The 20,031-nt window shown below is 43.1% G+C and overlaps 1 protein-coding gene across 4 annotated transcripts; it reads right to left on the bottom strand.

Annotated features, from left to right (window-relative positions):
* NTPCR (nucleoside-triphosphatase, cancer-related) lies at positions 1-13,378 on the bottom strand. Of its 4 annotated transcripts, none has more exons than XR_009818254.1 (6): positions 13,266-13,378; positions 10,569-10,731; positions 9,417-9,513; positions 6,518-6,727; positions 1,005-1,204; positions 1-575 (listed from the first exon to the last, which is right to left on the bottom strand). XR_009818254.1 is itself a non-coding variant. In XM_061990993.1 (5 exons), the coding sequence occupies exons 1-5, from the start codon at positions 13,297-13,299 to the stop codon at positions 1,136-1,138; spliced, it is 573 nt and encodes a 190-aa protein (XP_061846977.1). In that variant the 5' UTR covers positions 13,300-13,378; the 3' UTR covers positions 1-1,135. The 4 variants fall into 4 exon arrangements, 2 of the variants coding, with proteins under 2 accessions (XP_061846977.1, XP_061846978.1); XR_009818255.1 differs by having other exon boundaries at positions 1,014-1,204; XM_061990993.1 differs by having other exon boundaries at positions 1-1,204.
* Between the last annotated feature and the right edge of the window lie 6,653 nt (positions 13,379-20,031).

Genomic DNA, 20,031 nt, shown 5'->3' with positions numbered 1-20,031 from the left:
TTACTGAATTCTTAACAACTTTATACAGCCAGAGACGACTACAAAAAATACAAGGAACAAATGTGCACCTGGGAGGGAATTCTGTTTTCACAACATACAAAACTGATAAAGTGGTAGCACTTTCCCGGCACACATTTGCACATGGAGAAACACATTGTCTAATACTCTCAAACACTTCTTATTTCACCATTAACCATGTACAGAATTGAATAAGGTAAAAAATCTCAACCAACCAAAAAGTATCAATAAACATAACAGATTGTAAACCCAATATAGACAAATGCTGTAGTAAGTCGGTTCTGACTTAATAAACTCTGTACGAGATACACAATCCAAGTGTTGTCTGAATTTCAGAGACTTGAAGTTTTGTTTTGGTTTCTCTTTTAAGGGGGTGTGAGGCAGGATTGTCGTCTTGAAAACAAACCCAAACTGCAGCTCTCTTATCAGCTACTGTCTGGGCCACTTAGGAGAGGGCAGAGTTGTTTATTTTTCCTCCTGAAGCAGAAGTCTGAAAATGTCACTTGGGACTACAGGAAATTTCCTTGAAATTCCAGATAATCCTTCTGCAACTGTAACTGTAACAAGAGTTGTCTGAGGGTAGGGAGAGAGCATCTACTTATCCCTTCTACTTCATGAGTGGTCTGCACTCATGCTGAAACACACGTGGACACACCTAAGCTGAGTCACCAACAGCACAGATATTTCTACATAAACCGGGCAGAGCACAGATCAGTTTTGGGCAGGGTTCTGTTCTGTAACACCAGGATCAAGTTCCAGATACCAAACTGGTCTCCAGCCCACACTACATTCTGAAAGACCGAGATCTTGACCAATTTTGATAGCAAATTGCTTTTAGATGGTGCAACTAGAACTTCCAGCTATACAGATTAGAACTGGATGTTAACTACACATCTGTTCAGGTTTTTTACTGGATCAGCTTCTGAACTGAATAAACAAGAACCCAGCTATCTCATTGTCACATTTTAGAGTATTACCAGCTTTACCTTGCTTACCCTCAAGGCTCCAGTAAAGCCTCCAGGGGTTAAAGCAGGAAGGACAGACTCCAAAACATCTGCAAAATGTTGTAATGTTTTGTAAAATAAAAGCTTTAGTGTTTACAGGCGAGAAAAGGTCTTCATTTTCTGCAGGATTCTACAGCTGCCATGATGTCTTGTAAAATGCTGTTTCTGTTTTCCTTACTAACCTAGAGAGAGAGAGAAATTAAAACTGATGTAACTTGATGAATGACCTCTATATCAGTGTTTGATTCATTAACAAAGCAAGCAGAAATTAAAACGCATCTCTTTCGTGGTGGAGGAATATTAAGTGTCAAGCACCTGCCTTCCTCTGCTACTGTGAACACAATAAGCTAAAGCCACAAACCTCCATATCTAATTGAATATTCAATGATTTTGTTTGATGTAATTACCCACAGTATTTTTGCAGCATTATTCGGGGCTTGAATAACTATCAAGAATCACTTGAAGAACCAGCATGTCCTTCTGTCATTTACCAAATAAAACTTTCCTACTATAGAGTTCTTAAGCCGTCAGTACTCGAAAGGATGATATTTTCTTGGATGACAGACCTAATAAAAAACATCTGCAATGAAAAAAATTCAAACAGGCTCAACAGTGCAACTCTGTATTCTGAGAAGCCTTAGTGTTGCAGGATAGAAACACGCTGAAAAAGAAGACCACTTGAGAAAGTTGAGGGGCTTTTGTAACACACTGAGGCACATCTTTTGTTGACCAGTGCATAGGTATGTTGGGCTTTAAGACCAGCACACATGAAAATCCATATAGGCCGGTGTCCTGTCTTTTGCTGGGCCCATGTGCATTGTAGCACATGCAGATCCCTGTGAACTGCCAAGGAAACCCTTGCACTTGCCAGTCAGCTGGCAGAGAGGTGGCAGGGTATAAATGATCCTTTCCTGATAGACTGGGTCTATCAGACCCCCCCCGAGTACAGAGCCCCACAGGGCCATGCATTACTAACTCAACCAAAACCTGGGGAAGATGGCTGGGGTGGTGAAAAGGTTAACAAGCAACTGTGAGGGTGTCAGCAAAAGCCTTGTTTTAAAAAGCCTGGGAATTCTTCCCCACTGTTCAGATCCCTGCAGAGGGGGCAAGATGAAATCAGACAAAGACAGTTGAGCTGAAAAAGCAAGTGTAAGGGCATTCATCTTTTTAACCAAGTTTGAGAAATGCTCTTTCCTGAGGAAGGAGAGACACCAACCACACTCTGTGTGGCGTCAGGCTCTCTACCAGCAAGGTTTCACTGCATTCCCTGTAGCTGCATTTAAAATCTGAGCACACAGGTTTGTTTCCCTTCCAGCCAATACTGTACAGGAAATGTTATAATTACTAATACTTTGGAACAGCTGATAGTCTTACCTGAAGACTTTGGCCCTAGGAGCCTACTGCTATTTAGTCACAGACAGCCTATCCAAATGCTGGAAACCAACAATGTAAAACCTAGAGACAGTAGTGTCACCTACTTAAATTCAATAGAGCAGATCAACACAGGACTGAGGAAAAAGAGATATTAACAACAACTAAAAAAGGAATGAAAGGGAAGATCTGCCTGAAAATGTTGCTCTTTTTATTGAGTGTCATTCCAAATCTATTGTAAGATAAACCAGAAAACCTCACAGTAACAAAAATAGCAAGACAACAATGAATGGAATTGCTTTTCAGTAAGGCTATTGAGAGACCCCAAGGTAAACACAGCAAGAACATAGAACAGCCAAACTCAATCTCACAGCAAGTGTCCTGATATCCTGACTTTCAAAGGACCTTCTGAACATTTAATAGCTCTTCCCATTGTCTCACAGCCAACAAAAACAATACTACACTTTATCTATCCCTCTTCCACACCTACGTGCCAGAAGTCCAGTGAGAGCAGCAGAGAGACAGTGCCAAGTGCTGGGAAATTTTCACAACTGTTTTACAAAGGCTGCTTGATAGATAGAAGTCTCCTCTGAAGATCTGGAGACATTCTGCACAGGCAGCTTTCCCAGAGAGAACAAATCTCCCAGTATCTGCACTGAATGTACAAACAGATGGGCAGATTTTTAGATAGGGAGTTTTAAATAACTGTAGATGCTGCTTATACTAAGCATTTAGGAAATTTGGAGGAAACCAACATCTAGAGTCCAAGGAAGCAGCAGTAGAGGACAAAAGCTTTCTTCCCCTAACTGTTAAAGTATTGTCAATGAAACCCCTTTTGTAGAGCCTGTTCAAATGGAACCTTTTCTTCTCCTGATCCATGTTACTATTTATTTTCTTTCTTAAAAGGCATATGCAACCAAACTTCACTAATGGGTTTCATAGAAGCAAATCTAATACATGGGAAAATAGGAGAAAATGAATATGTGCCAGCTGCTAAGGATAATCTGATCCTATTTATGGCACTATTTCTGAAAAAAAAAAAAGCCTCTGTAGTCTCATTGGAAAGTTTAACTCTCAGCAAAATGGAACTAGGCAACAATGGAAAGAAATGTGTTAAATATCAGAGCTCCTATCGTTAAGTGCTCTAAACATAACACATTAAACGTTTGAGAACAAATCCTCAACTGCTTTTAGGGCATCTGGGCCTATTTACACCAACTGAATATTCTTTCAAGACAGAAAGGACTGTAAAATCCCAAACAGCTGTTTCTCTGCACTTAGCATCAAACCTCAGAACTGTCCTTGTGATGCTACAGGAAGGATGAGAAAACTGCTGAGTTACTTCAAAGCAGCCTAACAGTGACAAATTGAGCAAAACTGATTGATAATAAGCTAACCATGAGCCAGCAATGTGCCCTCATGGCCAAGAAGGCCAATGGCATCCTGGGATGCATCAAGAAGAGTGTGGCCAGCAGGTCAAGGGAGGTTCTTCTCCCCCTCTACTCTGCCCTGGTGAGGCCTCATCTGGAGTCCTGTGTCCAGTTCTGGGCTCCTCAGCTCAAGAGGGACAGAGAACTTCTGGAGATAGTTCAGTGCAGGGCCACCAAGATGATCAGGGGACTGGAACATCTTTCATACGAGGAAGGGCTGCGGGAACTGGGGCTGTTCAGCCTGGAGAAGAGGAGACTGAGGGGAGATCTTATTAACATTTATAAATATCTAAAAGGTGGGTGTCAGGAGGTTGGGGCATCCCTTTGTTCGATGGTATCTAGCAACAGGACAAGGGGTAATGGGATGAAGCTAGAACACAAAAAGTTCCACTTAAATATAAGAAAAAACTATTTTACTGTTCAGGTGATGGAGCCCTGGCACAGGCTGCCCAGAGGGGTTGTGGAGTCTCCTTCCTTGGAGGTCTTCAAGACCCGCCTGGACATGTTCCTATGCAACCTGCTAGGTGAACCTGTTTCTGGAGGGGGGTTGGAATGATGATCTCTAAAGGTCCCTTCCAATCCCTACCATTCTATGATTCTATGAAAACTTTTTTGGAAGGTAGCCACCTACTTCTGTACAGTTCCAGGCACCACAAAAAAGTTAGTACAAAATTACTGACCACCAGCTATTTGGGCACTCCAGGTTCTCCCCATGCCACAGCCCTTGAAGAACATAGCTGGTGATGTGGTATTTACCACATCTTCTAACACCTCTAGCTCCCCATGAGCAGGTTCTGTTCCTGCTCATACACACATTCTAACTAGCTGGGAAAGAGTATGGAGTGTGTCACTGCAGAGACAGATGCTCTCCTGCACAAGACTTTAGCACTGCAGGTCTCTGCCACATGGGAACTACTGCAGTCCCGTCACACATTTCACACCAATGCTTTTGGCTAAACGGATTCACCAGAGAACCCTATTTAAACTAGGAAGCCTGCGTGTCCTAATCACAGCAGCATATACAAGATGGCTAATTTCTTCTGTAGTAAAGTCTTTTTAGTTAGAGAAAACACTGCTCCATTGACATTTACAAGGAGACTTTTGCTGGCTGTAGTCAGCACAAGAGAAAGCTGTATCTTCAGGCTGATACAGCCAACAACCTGGGGCTGAGTGGCACATGCATTCAGAACATCACCTCATAAAGAGACAGCAGAAGCCTCAAAAACTTTCTTGGAAAGCCAAATGCCGTTTCTAGCACCCTGTTTCCTCCCCTGAGAGGACCAAATGCACACTGTTGCCTTGCTGTGACTGCAGCCTAAGCACCAAATGACTGTTGCTTTCAGTGAGGCATCCTCCATTCCCTTTTCCCCAGCCCTACCACTGTAAAGCAAGTCATATAAAATTCACACTCATCCCTGTTTAGCAGTCTGACAACTAACACCCATCAGCTTGTCAGTGGGAAACTTGACAGGAAGGGTAGGAGTTGAATGCTTATGTGAGGTAAGGAATCTTCTCTCATCATTCCTCCCAGGATTGCTTTAGCACTTTAATTAAACAAGCATTTAATTTTTTAAAAAAAATCCAGAAACTGAAGATGATGATGGGAGCATCAAACAAAAGCAAACTGAGGAACTTTTCTGATCACTGTGGTTTTATCAATCAAACTTTGGAGAGGAAAAAAGATGGAGGCTTTGGTTTCTCTGCATTATGAAGTTGTTGAGATAATGGTGTTTCCTTCCTCATTCACTTGGATGAAAATAAAGTCAGCATTCTCACTGTGATGAGCGTCTGATAAAGAACAGGCTGCAACAGTACACTGCTCTATAGCATATTAGACCTGTTAGTAAGCCAAGATGTATAAATCCCACTTACTGAACTTAGAGAGACACAGTTCTGTTTTGGATATATAGCTTTTTTTTTGTACTACCAGTAGTACACACTGAGCAGAAATCAGAGTGGTGACTCTGCCTTAGCTTGTTTTTGTGAAGCATCCAGGACACTTACAGATCTCATGCATGTATTTCTGTGAACAAGCTATGTTTTTTTGTGGTAAGTTCTTGAGAACCTCCCTGTAACTGATCAGAAATGGACCTTGAGGCCCTAATAGTCTGAAAATTATATCTGTAAAAGTATAATGAATACCAAAATTGGTTCACTGACTCCAGAGAAAGTACACTCCATTTACAAGTGTCTTCTAGAAATCATAGAATCATAGAATGGTAGGGGTTGGAAGGGACCTTTAGAGATCATCCAGTTTCTGCCAACTCCACTGCTACCTTTTTGGGTTTTTTTTCTTGAATAGAATTGCTGGTAACATTTCTGCAAGCTAGTCTGGAAAAAAAAATAAATGTAAAAACCTGTCTGTATTTTAAAAGACTTAACTCGTAGGAATAATGAATACTTTTATGGCCATAATACTACAGCAAGAAAACCTTTTCAAACAACTGTATCATTACTTCTGCAGCCCCTCACAAGCAAAGCCAGCTGTGTGAGACTGTAAATGCCAAATGTGATTTCTTTTTTAATATGGTGAACACCTGCCCATTAAGAATAAAATGGAAACTAAAAAAACCCTCCTTATTTCATACCAACTACCCACAGCTATCAATTGGAAGTAACAGCTTTTATACACAGCCAAATACAAACCAGCAACGTAGAACAGAATGCTCTTTAAGGATATTAAATATTACTTACATTGAACACTTCAACATCTTTCCTACTTCTTATTTCTTCAACAAGATCCAGTGGCTTTCCCTTAGGTACTGGAATAGTTCCAAGCACCACGGTCCCTGAGCCAGTCAGTGTTTGACGAACAGCTTGAATAAAAGCCTGACTGAAGAGTTCCATTTTACCAATCTCATCTATGACACAGATATTTTTCTCTGCATCACTGCCATGGTTTACCTGTGGAAAAGTGCATCAAGAGACTGTAAACAACACAGAACAAGCAACAGAAATTATTTCTATGCTCGTAAAAGAAATATCACTAAAACAATTCAATTGTAATACTGGGGAAAGTGTGGAAGACTCAAACCTGCTGGTGGTAACTGACAGACTTATAAATCTATAATTTCCATTTCAGCACAGACTTTTTGAAAGGTGAACATATATGTATGGCATAAATAACATCTATAATAGTCAATTTTTCTTTCAAAGTTTTCTTTCAAAGCAGAATTCTCACAGTAGTCACAGACGAACTATTTGACAATTAAGAAATACCCTTTGCTTATTAGCAGCTCTCAACCAGAGGGATACCAACTATTCAAAACTTCATCCTTCCCATGAAAATATGGATTTAGAATAGATCAATATATATACAACACAATTATCAAAGCAAAAATAAATACTTGCATTAAATCAAGTTTTGGAAGTTTCTCCTCTTGTAGCTGGGTTAGAGAAGGGTCAAAACTAGCATTGCTCTCAGAACAACTAGCCTTCTTCAAAGCTACCTGGATAAAAACCAAGCCATTCCCAAGCCTCTCACATCAGAGCAGTCAACTTCCATTTCTTTGTTGAGATACAGCTTATTTTATAGTCCTAGTCATTTTCCTAGGTCATTCAAACATATTTGTGACTACTTTGCTTTTTTCAGCAAGTGAACAGTGTGCCAAATAGCACTGTGCTGCAGGCTGCTGTGAGGAGCATGGAAGTCTAGGAGACAGCAATGGGTGGTTGCCACTGAGGGAAAGGCAACTCAGAAAGCATAGGAACTACTCAGTGGGAAAGGATGGGCACTGCCTACGCTCTCTTGGTAAAAGTAACTGAGAATTGTATTCTATTATCTATAGAAGTGAGGAGGACTCAAGCCAAAACATCCATAAATATATACCAATATCAGCCATGTTATACACAATCTAAAAAAACCCCACCAAAACAAAACAAGACAATTGAAATGCTTTCCCTTGTGAAGGCAAAGTGTTTGCTTCTGGGAAAGTGGAAGAACTGCATAACATGCATCCTAAGAACTTTTCAAGCTAAGTCCCTGCTGAGTAGCTATTTTATCTAATAATCCTTTCATAGATCTGTGAGCTAAAAAGCCAATACTAGTCACTAGGTCACACGTTGAGAAACAGAGCATTTTGCTTTGAAAAATATCCTCAGTCCTGCCTGGTAAAGTTTCCAGAACCAGAGAGATGATCCATTGTAGGGTCTATCCCTGCTCTCACTGCAGTGAAGGAAATCCAAGCCTTAAAAGCTGAAAAGCTGTCCTCAAGACTAAATAGGCATATGCTCACTCTGTGCTAGTCTCTAAGCAAACCAGATAATACCCTATGACACTCTTACCCTCATTCTTCATTTTTCTCTTGTTATTTCAGTTCTATAATCTTCCCTACTCTCCTCCTCTCCCATTTTGTGCTGCCTACTTATATGATTACATTCCTATAAATGTGTCTAACAGAGAACAGGGTCTGACTCTGATGGCCTCTTTTCTTCTTCTCTTCATTTGCTTGTACTTGCAGATATATAACAATCAGAAAAATTCAACACTACCAGCAAGGTCTCTCCTGGGCTTCACATTAATGCAGCAGTAAAAGGATTCCAAATACAGTACTGGTTTAATGAAGTCTCTTTTATTAAGCTATCCTTCTGTTTACTAACATAGTAAATCAAGTTACAGTGAGAGTAAACATATTAAAATTGTTCCTTTTTATTTGTGTTTCTTTTCTCCCTTGTCCCCATCTTTGCTTCCCTGTTCATTGACAAAAATAAAATCAGATCCTCAATCTCATTGTTGCCCCTTGCACTGGTTTGGGTTTGTTTGGTTTTTTTTTTGACAAAGTCCATTAAGAAGTCCCTTCTTCTTCAGTCTCCTGAGCTTTATCAGTGTAGAAAAATCACAACAGGACCTTTTTAGTAGTACAGTTCAGCAGATGTTGCACACTGTTTGTGATACATTATCGCCAAAATCAGATCTGTTCTTGTTTAATTTTGGAGAGGGAAAGGTTGGCGTGAGAGAGAGGGAGGAGAAGGAAAATTGCTGTAACAGAATGTCAAGAGAAGGACAGGGAAAAGACCGTGGAAAGTCTTGTCACAGTCAGAGCACTCCTTGCACAGCAGGCTAAATCCCAAATTATCGGGGTGCTATTATCAGTTAAAACCTACAAATCTGCAAGTAATCAAAAATAACCACTGAATTCAAGAAACAAGTGCTTCTGCTGGAAGAAGATGGGAATCAGAGCGGGAAGAAAAAAAGAGGCTGTAAAGAAGAAGAGCAGCAACAAAAGCTTTTTTCTTGGACTCACTGACCACCCAGTTCTGCACGGTAAGCCACTCGTACATTTTGTTTGCTTTCCAATACACAAGACAGTGGAATAGGAAGAAACTTCCTGTTGGCCGTCTCTCAGGTCAACGATTCACAGGACATCAGATCAAGAATGAGAGGCAACTGCAACCTGTCCAACACCAGAATAAACATAAAAGGACATGCCAGATTTGCCCCTCCAGCTTCCTGATCCTGAAGTCAATCAGAATCAGAAACACCCAAGAAACAGGTAACTTACTAACATCAAAAACTAGTGCTGTAAAAGGACCTTCCAATAACACTGATTATCATAAAGCATCCATTTTTCAACAGCTTTCACAGAATACTCACATTTCTCAGCACAGGTAGAACCAACTGCTCAAATGAAATGAGGTCTACAACATATTGTCCAACCCGATATTCACATCTTGAAGTAGAAGAACCAGCACTGAATTTGAAACAGAGATACACAATTCCTTCTAAAGCAATGAGTTTAGACGTTTCAAATGGATTTAGGAGAAGTTATCCTAGTAAGTCAAATCCCTTTAATCCTTCTAAGAAAAGGAAAGAAACTCTGTAAACCACCCATTAAGTCATATTGCAGACAGCATACCTTCAGATAATAAATCTACCTCAAGCTACCTTCGTTACTATGCAAGCTCAAATTTGCACAGTGTGTGGAAGAACAATGAGATCTAAAAGCCAGCAGGTTTATTTACACTGAAATCAAAATACATGCCTGCAGTTCAGATCTTTGAATTCAGTAATGTGACACTACAGACAGCATCACAGTAGTAGCCTAAATAGGCTGCAAAACCCTTGAACAGTCTTGGAAAAATATTCAGTTTGCACCTGCTGCACCACACTACCTTAGGTGAAGAATGTCCTTTATTAGCAGCATGCAAATTATTTAGTCAGATCAACTACACCTCAATGAAGTACCTGGGCCTAGACAGTTTTGCATGAAGCATGAGAAGCTAAGTCTAGAGACTCAGGACAGTCTGTGAGCGCCTCTGCATTTCAGAGGCTCCTGTCTTAGAAGGGTTCTGGAAGCTTCTTTTTGCTTAAAATTCCTATGTAGGTTTTGTGGGCCAGTCAGTGGCTCTTTAAAACAATGTTATATGCAATTTCCCTTTTAATTTCCATGTCTGTCTTCATAAATTAACCACTGAAACAAACAAAAAACTCTTCCTCCTTGTCCACAAAAAGCTACTTACTATACCCCAAAGAGACTTGGCCTCACAATAAAATGCTCTGCAGTGTTTCCTCCCTACCTGGTGTAAGACAGAACACCCTTCCCTAGCACATTTTCAATATTTCACTATGCAATAGAGACACTGTGTACATACACAATACAGGCACTGGCCAGGAGCTGAAAAAGAACCTGACCATGAAAGCCATATGTGTGCTGGAAATCACCCTCTGGAGGAGTATTTAACATGTGACAGACCAGGGCAGAAACGTAAAACAATAATCCACTCACAGTTTTTAAAACCTCAGTACCTGACTCTAGATAAAGGTCCCCGTTCTCCAGACAAAGTGACAACATCAAATCCTGTTCTCCTGCCACCTTCTCTGACTTCCTCTGTGTAAAATCCATCAATGGGAATGCCTGAGGATTTTAGAGCTTGAGTGACCTTCCGGATCAAAGTAGTCTTTCCAACCCCTAAAAATAAAAGGGGAAACAAAAAAGCACAGAGGATTAATCTTCTTCTCCAGTAAAAGCCCATTTTTATACACCACAATAATGGATTGGTTCAGCAGGCACATCGATTACTTTTAAAGTTTGCAAATTGATGTGTTTTTTTCAAATGATAAGAAAGAAAAGAACAGAATAAAACCTTTTAAAGTTCATCTTGTACTGACATCATTATGTTTTATCACCCTTTAAGAACTATGTCTACAGCGAAGTCAAGACAGAATGGTAAAAATATCTCAGGCTACCACTAAACTTCTTCGTTTAGACAGTGCATGGGACAGCTTGCCACAAGACAGGTAAATACACAAGCTCTATGTACACAACTGGTACCCAAGCTACATGGAAAACTGACTGATGAATTTCCCTTTCTACCACTGCTATTCACTACTTTTTAAGAGCACAGCTGAGTTCATCCCCCTGTTAGATCTTAAGGTCAAAACTGCCTGCTATTACCAGAAGCCTAACGGGCACAAAGGACACCTCCTATTGGTGTCCTAGAAATCAGAAGCACTCAGGGCCCCAGAGTTATCAGGTCGTACATGACAAAGAGTACTTCCAACAACCTATGGTAACTCAAGTAAGAGTTTTGACTAGATACACGGAAAAGCTTTTTTTGTTGTGAGGACAATCTAGCCCTGGAACAGGCTGCCCACTCTTCATATCCTTTTGAGGTTTTCACGACCTGACTGGTTAAAGTCTTGAGCAACGTGGTCTGGCCTTATAGCTGACCCTCCTTTACACCTCCTAAGTCCCTTCTCAAATGAAATATCCTGTGGTCCTATAAACCACTTTCTTACCCTCAGACAGATCCTTAAAACCCTCAACATCTGATGTCTCCTTGTACAGTCTGATATACTTTCTACATTGTGAATGCTGGCTATGTTTCAGACATCCTCTGAAACATTCCCACAAAGGAGCTATTTCTTCCTCTATGCGATTGTACAAGTACATCCCTTGATGATCTCCTTTTAAACTCAACTTTATTGCCTCTCACAAAATTTAGTGTTATCACCTTGTTTTTAATCATTGTTGTCCAAAAAGAAAATAATCAGAAGACAGAAAATATCTTGCAAGAACAAGCCTTTAAATTCCTGGAGACAAGGAATATAAACCAAACGTGAAGTGCCTACAGATGCCAACAGAAATAATTTCAACATGCACATACCAAATTCCTTCCTTAGATTTTGAGCGGATTTAGGAACTACTTTCTTAACAGTGAATACCAATGGTAAAATATTCTTTGGCTGTAAGCGCACTTAGTCAAACTATTAAGCAAACTTTTCAAAATTGAGGCTGAAGCAATTCCTGGCATTTGAACAACAAAATGACAAACTTGGCACCATCAGTATCTCCCATCTTTCTAGGGCCTCGTCTCTATAAGCAAATTTATACTAATTTGTCCAAGTAGATTTGCTATTTCTAATTTGGTTACCTTTGTTCAGTAAATTGCCAAAGAAAGCTAAACCAATTCAAACTAAGTTTGAGAAAGCTTAAAGTTATATATTTAGCTAATCTAAACAGTACATCCAATTCAAGTTAAACAGAGACGAGGCCTAAACAGGCCTGATATCTGTGTCTCCCAGCAGGCTGCCTATATTCAAGGGGACGAAAAGGCAGAATGAAGTGAGTGGAAGGTATTGCTATCTCAACCTAGGCAGTAGCATCTCAACTTCATTCCAGACAAGACAAGCACCTGCAAAAGGTTGGCCAAAAGGAAAATTAGGCCCACTGCTTTACTTCCCAGCCACAAAAGACAGCTTTTCAATCAGAACTGCTTCTTTATCAACTTTATAGTTTGACTCTCACATCATACCCCATTCTACTTCCACAAGAATTGGATTCCCCTGTGATGATAAGCTACTCTGTTGCTTCAATCACCGTCTGCCATATGGGGTACCAACTGTTACTCTGTAACTGAGCATTACTAAAGTTGGAAGTGCTAAATCACTACAAATAAGCTACCAAAGACATGAATGCTCATAGATTATTAACGGCTGCAGTTTAAATGAAGCATAGTAGTTGTCCAGGTTGTTTTGTTGTGGGTTTTTTTCCTCGTTAGCCTCGAACAGCCAGTGACAGAGCCAGTGACGGAGCAGCAGCATCTGGAAACATACACGGCATAGGACTGGATCAAGAACTAACCTGGCCTTTTCATCAGGAACAAGTTAAGGAATGTAGCAGTTCCGAGCTCGCCAGGCGACTCGGGAAGGGGACCTGCCACAGGCCTGCACGGCGGCAGCGCGGCGACCTCGCAGGTAGCTGCCGGGCTCGGCGGCTGCGGGAGCCGCTCCCGGGGCTCCGTCACGGCCTGCGCCGCTGCTTTGCTCGGCTATACGCGTTTCGCAGCGCCAACGGCACTACGTAGGGTGCCTGGCTGTGCTAGGCCAAGCCAGGCCAGGCCGAGCCGAACCGGGCAGGACCAAGCTGGGCCCCGGGGCGGCCCCAGCGGCTGCACTGCCTCCCCTTGCCCCGCTCCCCGGGCTCCTCCGTGCCCCCGTTACCTGGGGGTCCCGTGAGGAAAACGTGCCGGGACATTGTGTTGAGGGGAGGCACGGACCACGCTCCGCCCTCTCTCCCACCCGATACTGGCCGAAAGTCTGCGCTGCACCACCGTCTCGCTCCGCCCCTGCCCCGCTCCGCCTTCTACCCGCCAGGCAGCTGTGGCTACGTGCCGGGCTGCGCGGGCAGTCGCGGTAAAGCGACCGGCGGGAGCTCTGCCGCCGCCCTGTAGTCGCGCCCGGCGAGGTACCTGCCTTGGCGTTCTGTCCCGGTGGTGCCTGACATGGTGGCTCTTGAGGCCTCGAATGGCAGTGGCCGACGGTGACAGCGTCCTTAGGCGTGCTAGGCCCTGGCTGCTGCTGAGGGGAGCCCGGCTTGGCCCGCGTAAACCTGCGGGCGGGGATTACCCCAGCGCTGCCCTGGGCAGGTGGTGTGTGCCGGCGGGCCGGTAGCCGCTGTGGGCTGAGGGCTCGGGCAGCCGACGACGGGTCTTTGCCTGCTCTTGGCGGCCTTAGGGTGGGCTGCTGCTGGTGGGCTGGGGTATTTCCCAGAAGATGGAACAGGGGAAAAAAACAATTAACTTCCTAAATGTGTGTCAGCATTTTTTTTGTCCAGTTTGCCTTTGACCTATTTCATTTCTGAATACGTTAAGGAAGCTCTCTCTAGAGTTCTTTACCTGTTTCAGTAAACAAAGTGCTGCAGGATGGAGCTAACTAGTCAATTAAAAGACACACGGATTGTCAGATACCTCTATGCAGATAGCAAATGTAACTAGAAAGTTAATATACTGCCAGGGGGTTGTTACAAAGCTGAGCAAACTGGGTCATAAATGGAAAGATTTGGCAGGTTTAACAAATACACTGACAGACATCTGTCTGCATCCCCAAATGCTGTATGCATGGGGCCTCCTTATTTGTTTACACTCTGGCCATGGGGAGATACAAGAGAGCAGGGAAAGTAATTTTTGTGTGGAGGGCTGTGGTGTGAAGGCAGAAGTGTGGGTGAAGTGATGTTCTCTGCCTTTGAGGCATTCTGGTCCCTGCCTAGCTAAAAATGGTTACCCGTATGAAAGAGATACATCCTAGTTGTGCTTGCTTCAGCTAGAATGGTTATCTTCAAGTTCAGCACATCTTTGTCTGGCTTTCATTTTCAGTAAATTCCCAAGGACGTATAAAGGTTATTAATAATTTTCAGAAAGAGAGTAAGTATCCTTTTCAGCCAGATGAAATGTGTGGATCAGTAGGTAGAGTGTATGTCACAATAGACATGTATTTCCATAAATTGAATGAAATGTTTTTTATCTGTACATCACATACAGCCACGCTTCCATGTATTGTTTTATATTCTTAGCAGGATGAAGAACAACCCTGTGTTTAGTGATTCTATGTCTTTAAATATACAGTACTTTCAGGATCAGGTACTGTGTAGAACAGTGGGTCATCTAAAAGTGTGAGGGATGCAATCAGCTACTTCGCTGTATAATAAGAGTACCTTGTACCACTGCACTTCTGACTTCTGAGGAAAACAGAAGTCTTTTTTAGTCTCATGTTATGCTCAAGTTAGAGTTCAGCACTCTTGTGAGGTAGAAATCATTACCACTTTCAGAAGGAGGAATTACGACAAAGAAGTGGGTGTTAAGAGGTGAGGTTAATAAATTATGCATTTAGTCCCTCAGGTGGCATACAGAACCAGAGCCCATGCCTAGGATACCATGACAGTACTGAGGGAAGAGAGAATGTCTTGCAGAGGTGATCAGAACTAGTATAACTTGATAGCAGGAAACATGGGGAGGATGCTTAGACAGACTCCCTACCCCTAAATCTGGTGCAATGTTTCAGGATAGTAGAGGAGTATTTCTGTTTAGCTGTGATTTATAAACCAGAACCTTTTACAGCTGCTTTATAATTGCAGGTAAAGCATTTCTGCTTTATGTAATAGGCCACCATTTAGTCAGGTAGTAGGGAACATATATCATCTTCAGTGGCAGCCTCAAGAGAGTCGAAAGCCAGATTGTCTATTTGCCATGAGAGTAACCAAATTCACAGGGTGAGAAAGGCACAGCCTTGGGCTGACTGGGCCAGACAGGGCACAGTTAAGATAATAATGTAGAGGAGGGGAGATCTAGCTTCTGCCCTCAACAACATTGTAGAGTCACTGAATATATTACATATGGCCAGGTCACTGGTAATATTAAATGGGATCAGAACATTTCTGTTTTACATAAAATTTGGGGAGTCATCAGAAGGGAAACATGTTACTCTTGAGTAGACCAGGGATTGTTTGTGTCATAGTTTAGAACATCTGTGCCTTTATTTGGCCTAACTACATCAGTGATTTCAGAGTGGAAATCATGACTCTGAATTCTTGCTTGCCTATTCTCTGCTCCCTCACTCTCACAGTGAAATAGTTTTTTCTTATGTTTAAGTGGAACTTCTTGTGTTCCAGCTTCATCCCATTACCCCTTGTCCTGTTGCTAGATAACATAGACAAAGGGGTGTCCCAACCTCCTGACACCCACCTTTAGATATTTATAAATGTTAATAAAATCTCCCCTCAATCTCCTCTTCTCCAGACTAAACAGCCCCAGTGCACGCAGCCTTTCCTTGTAGGAAAGATGTTCCGTTCCCCTGATCATCTTGGTGGCCCTACGCTGGACTCTCTCCAGCACTTCCCTGTCCCTCTTGAGCTGAGGAGCCCAGAACTGGACACAGGACTCCAGATGAGGCCTTACCAGGGCAGAGTAGAGGGGGAGAAGAACCTCCCTTGACCTGCTGGCCACACTCTTCTTGATGCATCCCAGGATGTCATTGGCCTTCTTGGCCACGAGGGCACATTGCTGGCTCATGCTTAGTTTATTATCAGTGAGGACTCCCAGGTCTCTCTCTGCAGAGCTGCTCTCCAGCAGGTCAATCCCCAGCCTGTACTGGTGCGTGGGGTTGTTCCTTCCCAGATGCAGGACTCTGCACTTGTCCTTGTTGAACCTCATGAGGTTCCTCTCTGCCCAACTCTCAAGCCGGTCGAGATCCCGCTGAATGGCAGCACAGCCTTCTGAGGAATCAGCCAGTCCTCCCAGTTTGATGTCATCAGCTAACTTGTTGAGGGTACACTCTGTCCCCTCATCCAGGTTGTTGATGAAAACGTTGAACGAGACTGGTCCCAGAACCAATCCCTGTGGAACTCCACTGGCCACAGGCTTCCAACTCGACTCTGTGCCATTGGTCACCACCCTCTGGGCTCTGTCATTCAGCCAGCTCTTGATCCACCTCACTGTCCACTCATCCAAGCCACACTGCTTGAGCTTTCTGATGAGGATGTTATGGGAGACAGTGTCAAAAGCCTTGCTGAAGTCAAGGTAGATGACATCCACTGCTCTACCCTCATCTAGCCAGCCGGTTATGCCCTCATAGAAGGCTACCAGATTGGTCAAACAGGATTTCCCCTTGGTGAAGCCATGTTGACTCCCCCTGATAACTATCTTTTCCTTCATATGTTCAGTGATAACATTCAAGATGAGTTGTTCCATCACCTTTCCAGGGATGGAGATGAGGCTAACCAGCCTGTAGTTTCCTGGGTCGTCCTTCTTGCCCTTTTTGAAGACTGGCGTGACATTGACCTTTCTCCAGTCCTCAGGCACCTCCCCTGTCCTCTGTGATTGTTCAAAAATGATGGAGAGGGGCTTAGCAATCACATCAGCCAGCTCCCTCAGCACTCTAGGATGCATCCCATCAGGACCCATTGACTTATGAGCCTTAAGCTTGGCCAACAAGTCTTTAACCTCTTCCTCTTCCACCCAGGGCAAGTCCTCTGCTGTCCTGGCCATCCTGTTATCCTTATTGGACTGAGCTTCCCGAGGGCCAGCCTTGGCTGTAAAGACTGAAGCAAAGAAGGCATTCAGTACTTCGGCCTTCTCTGCATCCTCGGTCACCAGGGCACCCTCAGCATCTAGCAGCAGGACCTCATTCCCCATCGTCATCCTTCTGCTGCTGATGTACTTGCAAAATGCCTTATTACTGTCCTTAACTTCCCTGGCTAAATGTAATTCTAGAAGGGCTCTAGCCTTCCTAGCTGCACCCCTACATGCCCTGGCAATGTTCCTATACTCTTCCCAAGAAGCCAGCTCCTGTTTCCACCTCTCATAGATGGCTGCTTTCTGCCTGAGTTGCCCCAGCAGATCCTTGCTCATCCATGGAGGCCTCCTACCTCCTTTTCCTCCTTTCTTGCACATTGGGACACACTGATCCTGGGCTGGGAGGAAGTGGTACTTGACTATTGACCAGCTCTCATGGGCACTTCTGTCTTCTAGAATCATATCCCATGAGATCCATCCAAGTAGATCTTTGAAGAGGCCAAAGTCGGCTCGCCTGAAATCCAGAGTCACGGTCCTGCTTTGTGTCCTGCCTCTTCCACACAGGATCTTGAACTCTACCATCTCATGGTCACTGCAGACGAGATTGCCTCCAACCTTCACATCCCCAACCAGACCTTCCTTATTTGTCAGTACCAGGTCCAGCAGCAGGTCCAACCCCTCCTTGTTGGTTCCTCGATCACCTGCTACAGGATGTTGTTGTCAGCAATCTGTAGGAACCTCCTGGACTGCGTGTGCTTGGCTCCCAGCAAATATCAGGGTGGTTGAAGTCCCCCATGAGAACCAGGGATTGTGATCGTGAGGCAGCTCTCAACTGTTCGTAGAAGGCCTCATCTGCTTCCTCCTCCTAATCAGGTGGCCTGTAGCAAACTCCTACAACAATATCACCTGCCTTGCCCTGCCCATTAATTTTTACCCATAAGCACTCTACTCGCTCCTCATCCCCACCCAGGCACAGTTCAGTACACATTAATTGCTCTCTCACATAGAGAGCAACTCCACCTCCACGCCTTGTCAGTCTGTCTTTCCTGAACAATCCATAGCCCTCCGTGCCTGTGCTCCAGTTGTGGCAGCTGTCCCACCACGTCTCTGTGACCACAATGAGGTTGTAGCCCTGCATCCGCACCCACATCTCCAGTTCCTCCTGCTTATTCCTCAGGCTGCGTGCATGGGTGTAGAGGCAGCGCAGGGGCTTACTCAAACACATAGGACGGGTGCAGGAGATTCCTCCCTGGTTTGGCTCTTTCTCAGGGTGGTCAGCCTTCCGTGTCTCGGTCCAGTGTGCAGATGAAGGGCACTTATCATTGCATTCCCTGTCCTACCTTGTTTCCCAGCTAGAGGGGACAGCTTGCTCTGTTTTGCTTCTCCCCCCACCCCCCAAGTCCCTTAGTTTGAAGACCTCTTTATTAAATTTGCTAGTCTACTCCCAAATAGTCCAGTGCCTTTATGGGAGAGATGAATCCCATCCCATCCTATCAAGCTATAGTCTCCAAGGAAGGATCCATTGTCAAAGTACCCAAAGCCTTCCCACCGGCACTAGCCCTTGGTTTATCTGGTTTGTGGTGTTTTTTTCCCCTTGTGGGAGGGAGAATGGTTAGGTTGAAACCCTTTTCTTGGTCTCCAACAGAGCTTATCTTTTTGATTCATGGTACCTTAAGTTTGTATAGCATTTTGCTTACATCAAAGTGTGGAAGTACACTTTGTCTTTTAAGAGATTTAATTTTAGAGAGTTCTTTATTTTGTCCTTGTTCTCACTTATAGAGAATGCTCCTGCTCACAGATAGTTGGCCTAGCTGTATCCCACTGGCTATCTAATGATATTAGTGATGGTATTTCTGACTTGGCTTTGTTTTGCCTGTGGAGTAATCATGGCATCAGCAGGTGTCTGAGAATAAGCACTGAGCATCTACAGCCTGCCAGCCTTTAATCTTAAACTTCCTAGAGAGATAAGCCATTAGCTACATGCAGGGCCTCCTCTAGATAGAAACTGTGGTACTCCCTCTATCAGTGATTTAGCTATAGATTTTTTGTGTGTGGTTCATGCAGTAGAAATCCTTTATGTTCCATCAATGGTTGTGTTCCCCAGAACATAAGTTCTTGAAACTGTTTCCTGAAAATACAGATGTAAGAAATAAATGATATTAAATGCTATAAATACCCTCTATATGGAAGTTATATTTATGAAATTGAATTTACTGTTGTAAACAGAGACAACAAACCGACAAAGACTCTTTGTCTCTAACAGCATAGCATGATGAACCTCCTGGGCAATTGCAGCCAGTTTGGCAGAGAGGAAAAAGTTAAACTAGTAAGTTGCTATACTTTTTTTTTTTTTTTTTGTAAACACACATCTGGATATAAGAGGAAGATCTTTTTAACATTCAGAGGGGAATTATGCAGCATAAACGTAATTCTCATTAGGGAAGAGAGAAAACATGTAGAGCTCAACCTGTAGCAGAAATCCATAGGAAACTAGGTCTCATTGTTTCCATCCTTGATGAAACAGCTTGCTTGTTTGCTCTTTTCAGTTATCTCTCACCTCCTACTTCAGAAAGAAAGTAGTGGCTTTGAAACTGCATGACATTTTGTATGGTATTCCTGTTTTTTTAGAAGAAATAGCAAGAAGCATTCACTCTGAAGAAACACAAAACAGATTGGTTTGCTATGGGATGATAAAAATAAATTTACTATGTTGATATGTTATCTTGATGTAGGCAGTCACTTGCAAATTTCAAACTTCAGCTCAATTCTGCTGCAAGCTTGATGTCAATAGAATAACCCGTAATCGAGGAAAAACTTCATTGCAATACAGAATAAATTTGATCATATTGCTAAATTTTTCAGTTGCTGTTTTTTAAGGTGTAACAGTTTTGTCAATAAAATGTCATTCTTAACAATTGCTG

The sequence above is a fragment of the Colius striatus genome, chromosome 2 (assembly GCF_028858725.1).
Source record: "Colius striatus isolate bColStr4 chromosome 2, bColStr4.1.hap1, whole genome shotgun sequence".
NCBI classification, from domain to species: domain Eukaryota; kingdom Metazoa; phylum Chordata; class Aves; order Coliiformes; family Coliidae; genus Colius; species Colius striatus.
The sequence above is the reverse complement of the archived record's forward strand: the minus strand, read 5'-3'. Positions and strand labels throughout refer to the sequence as shown.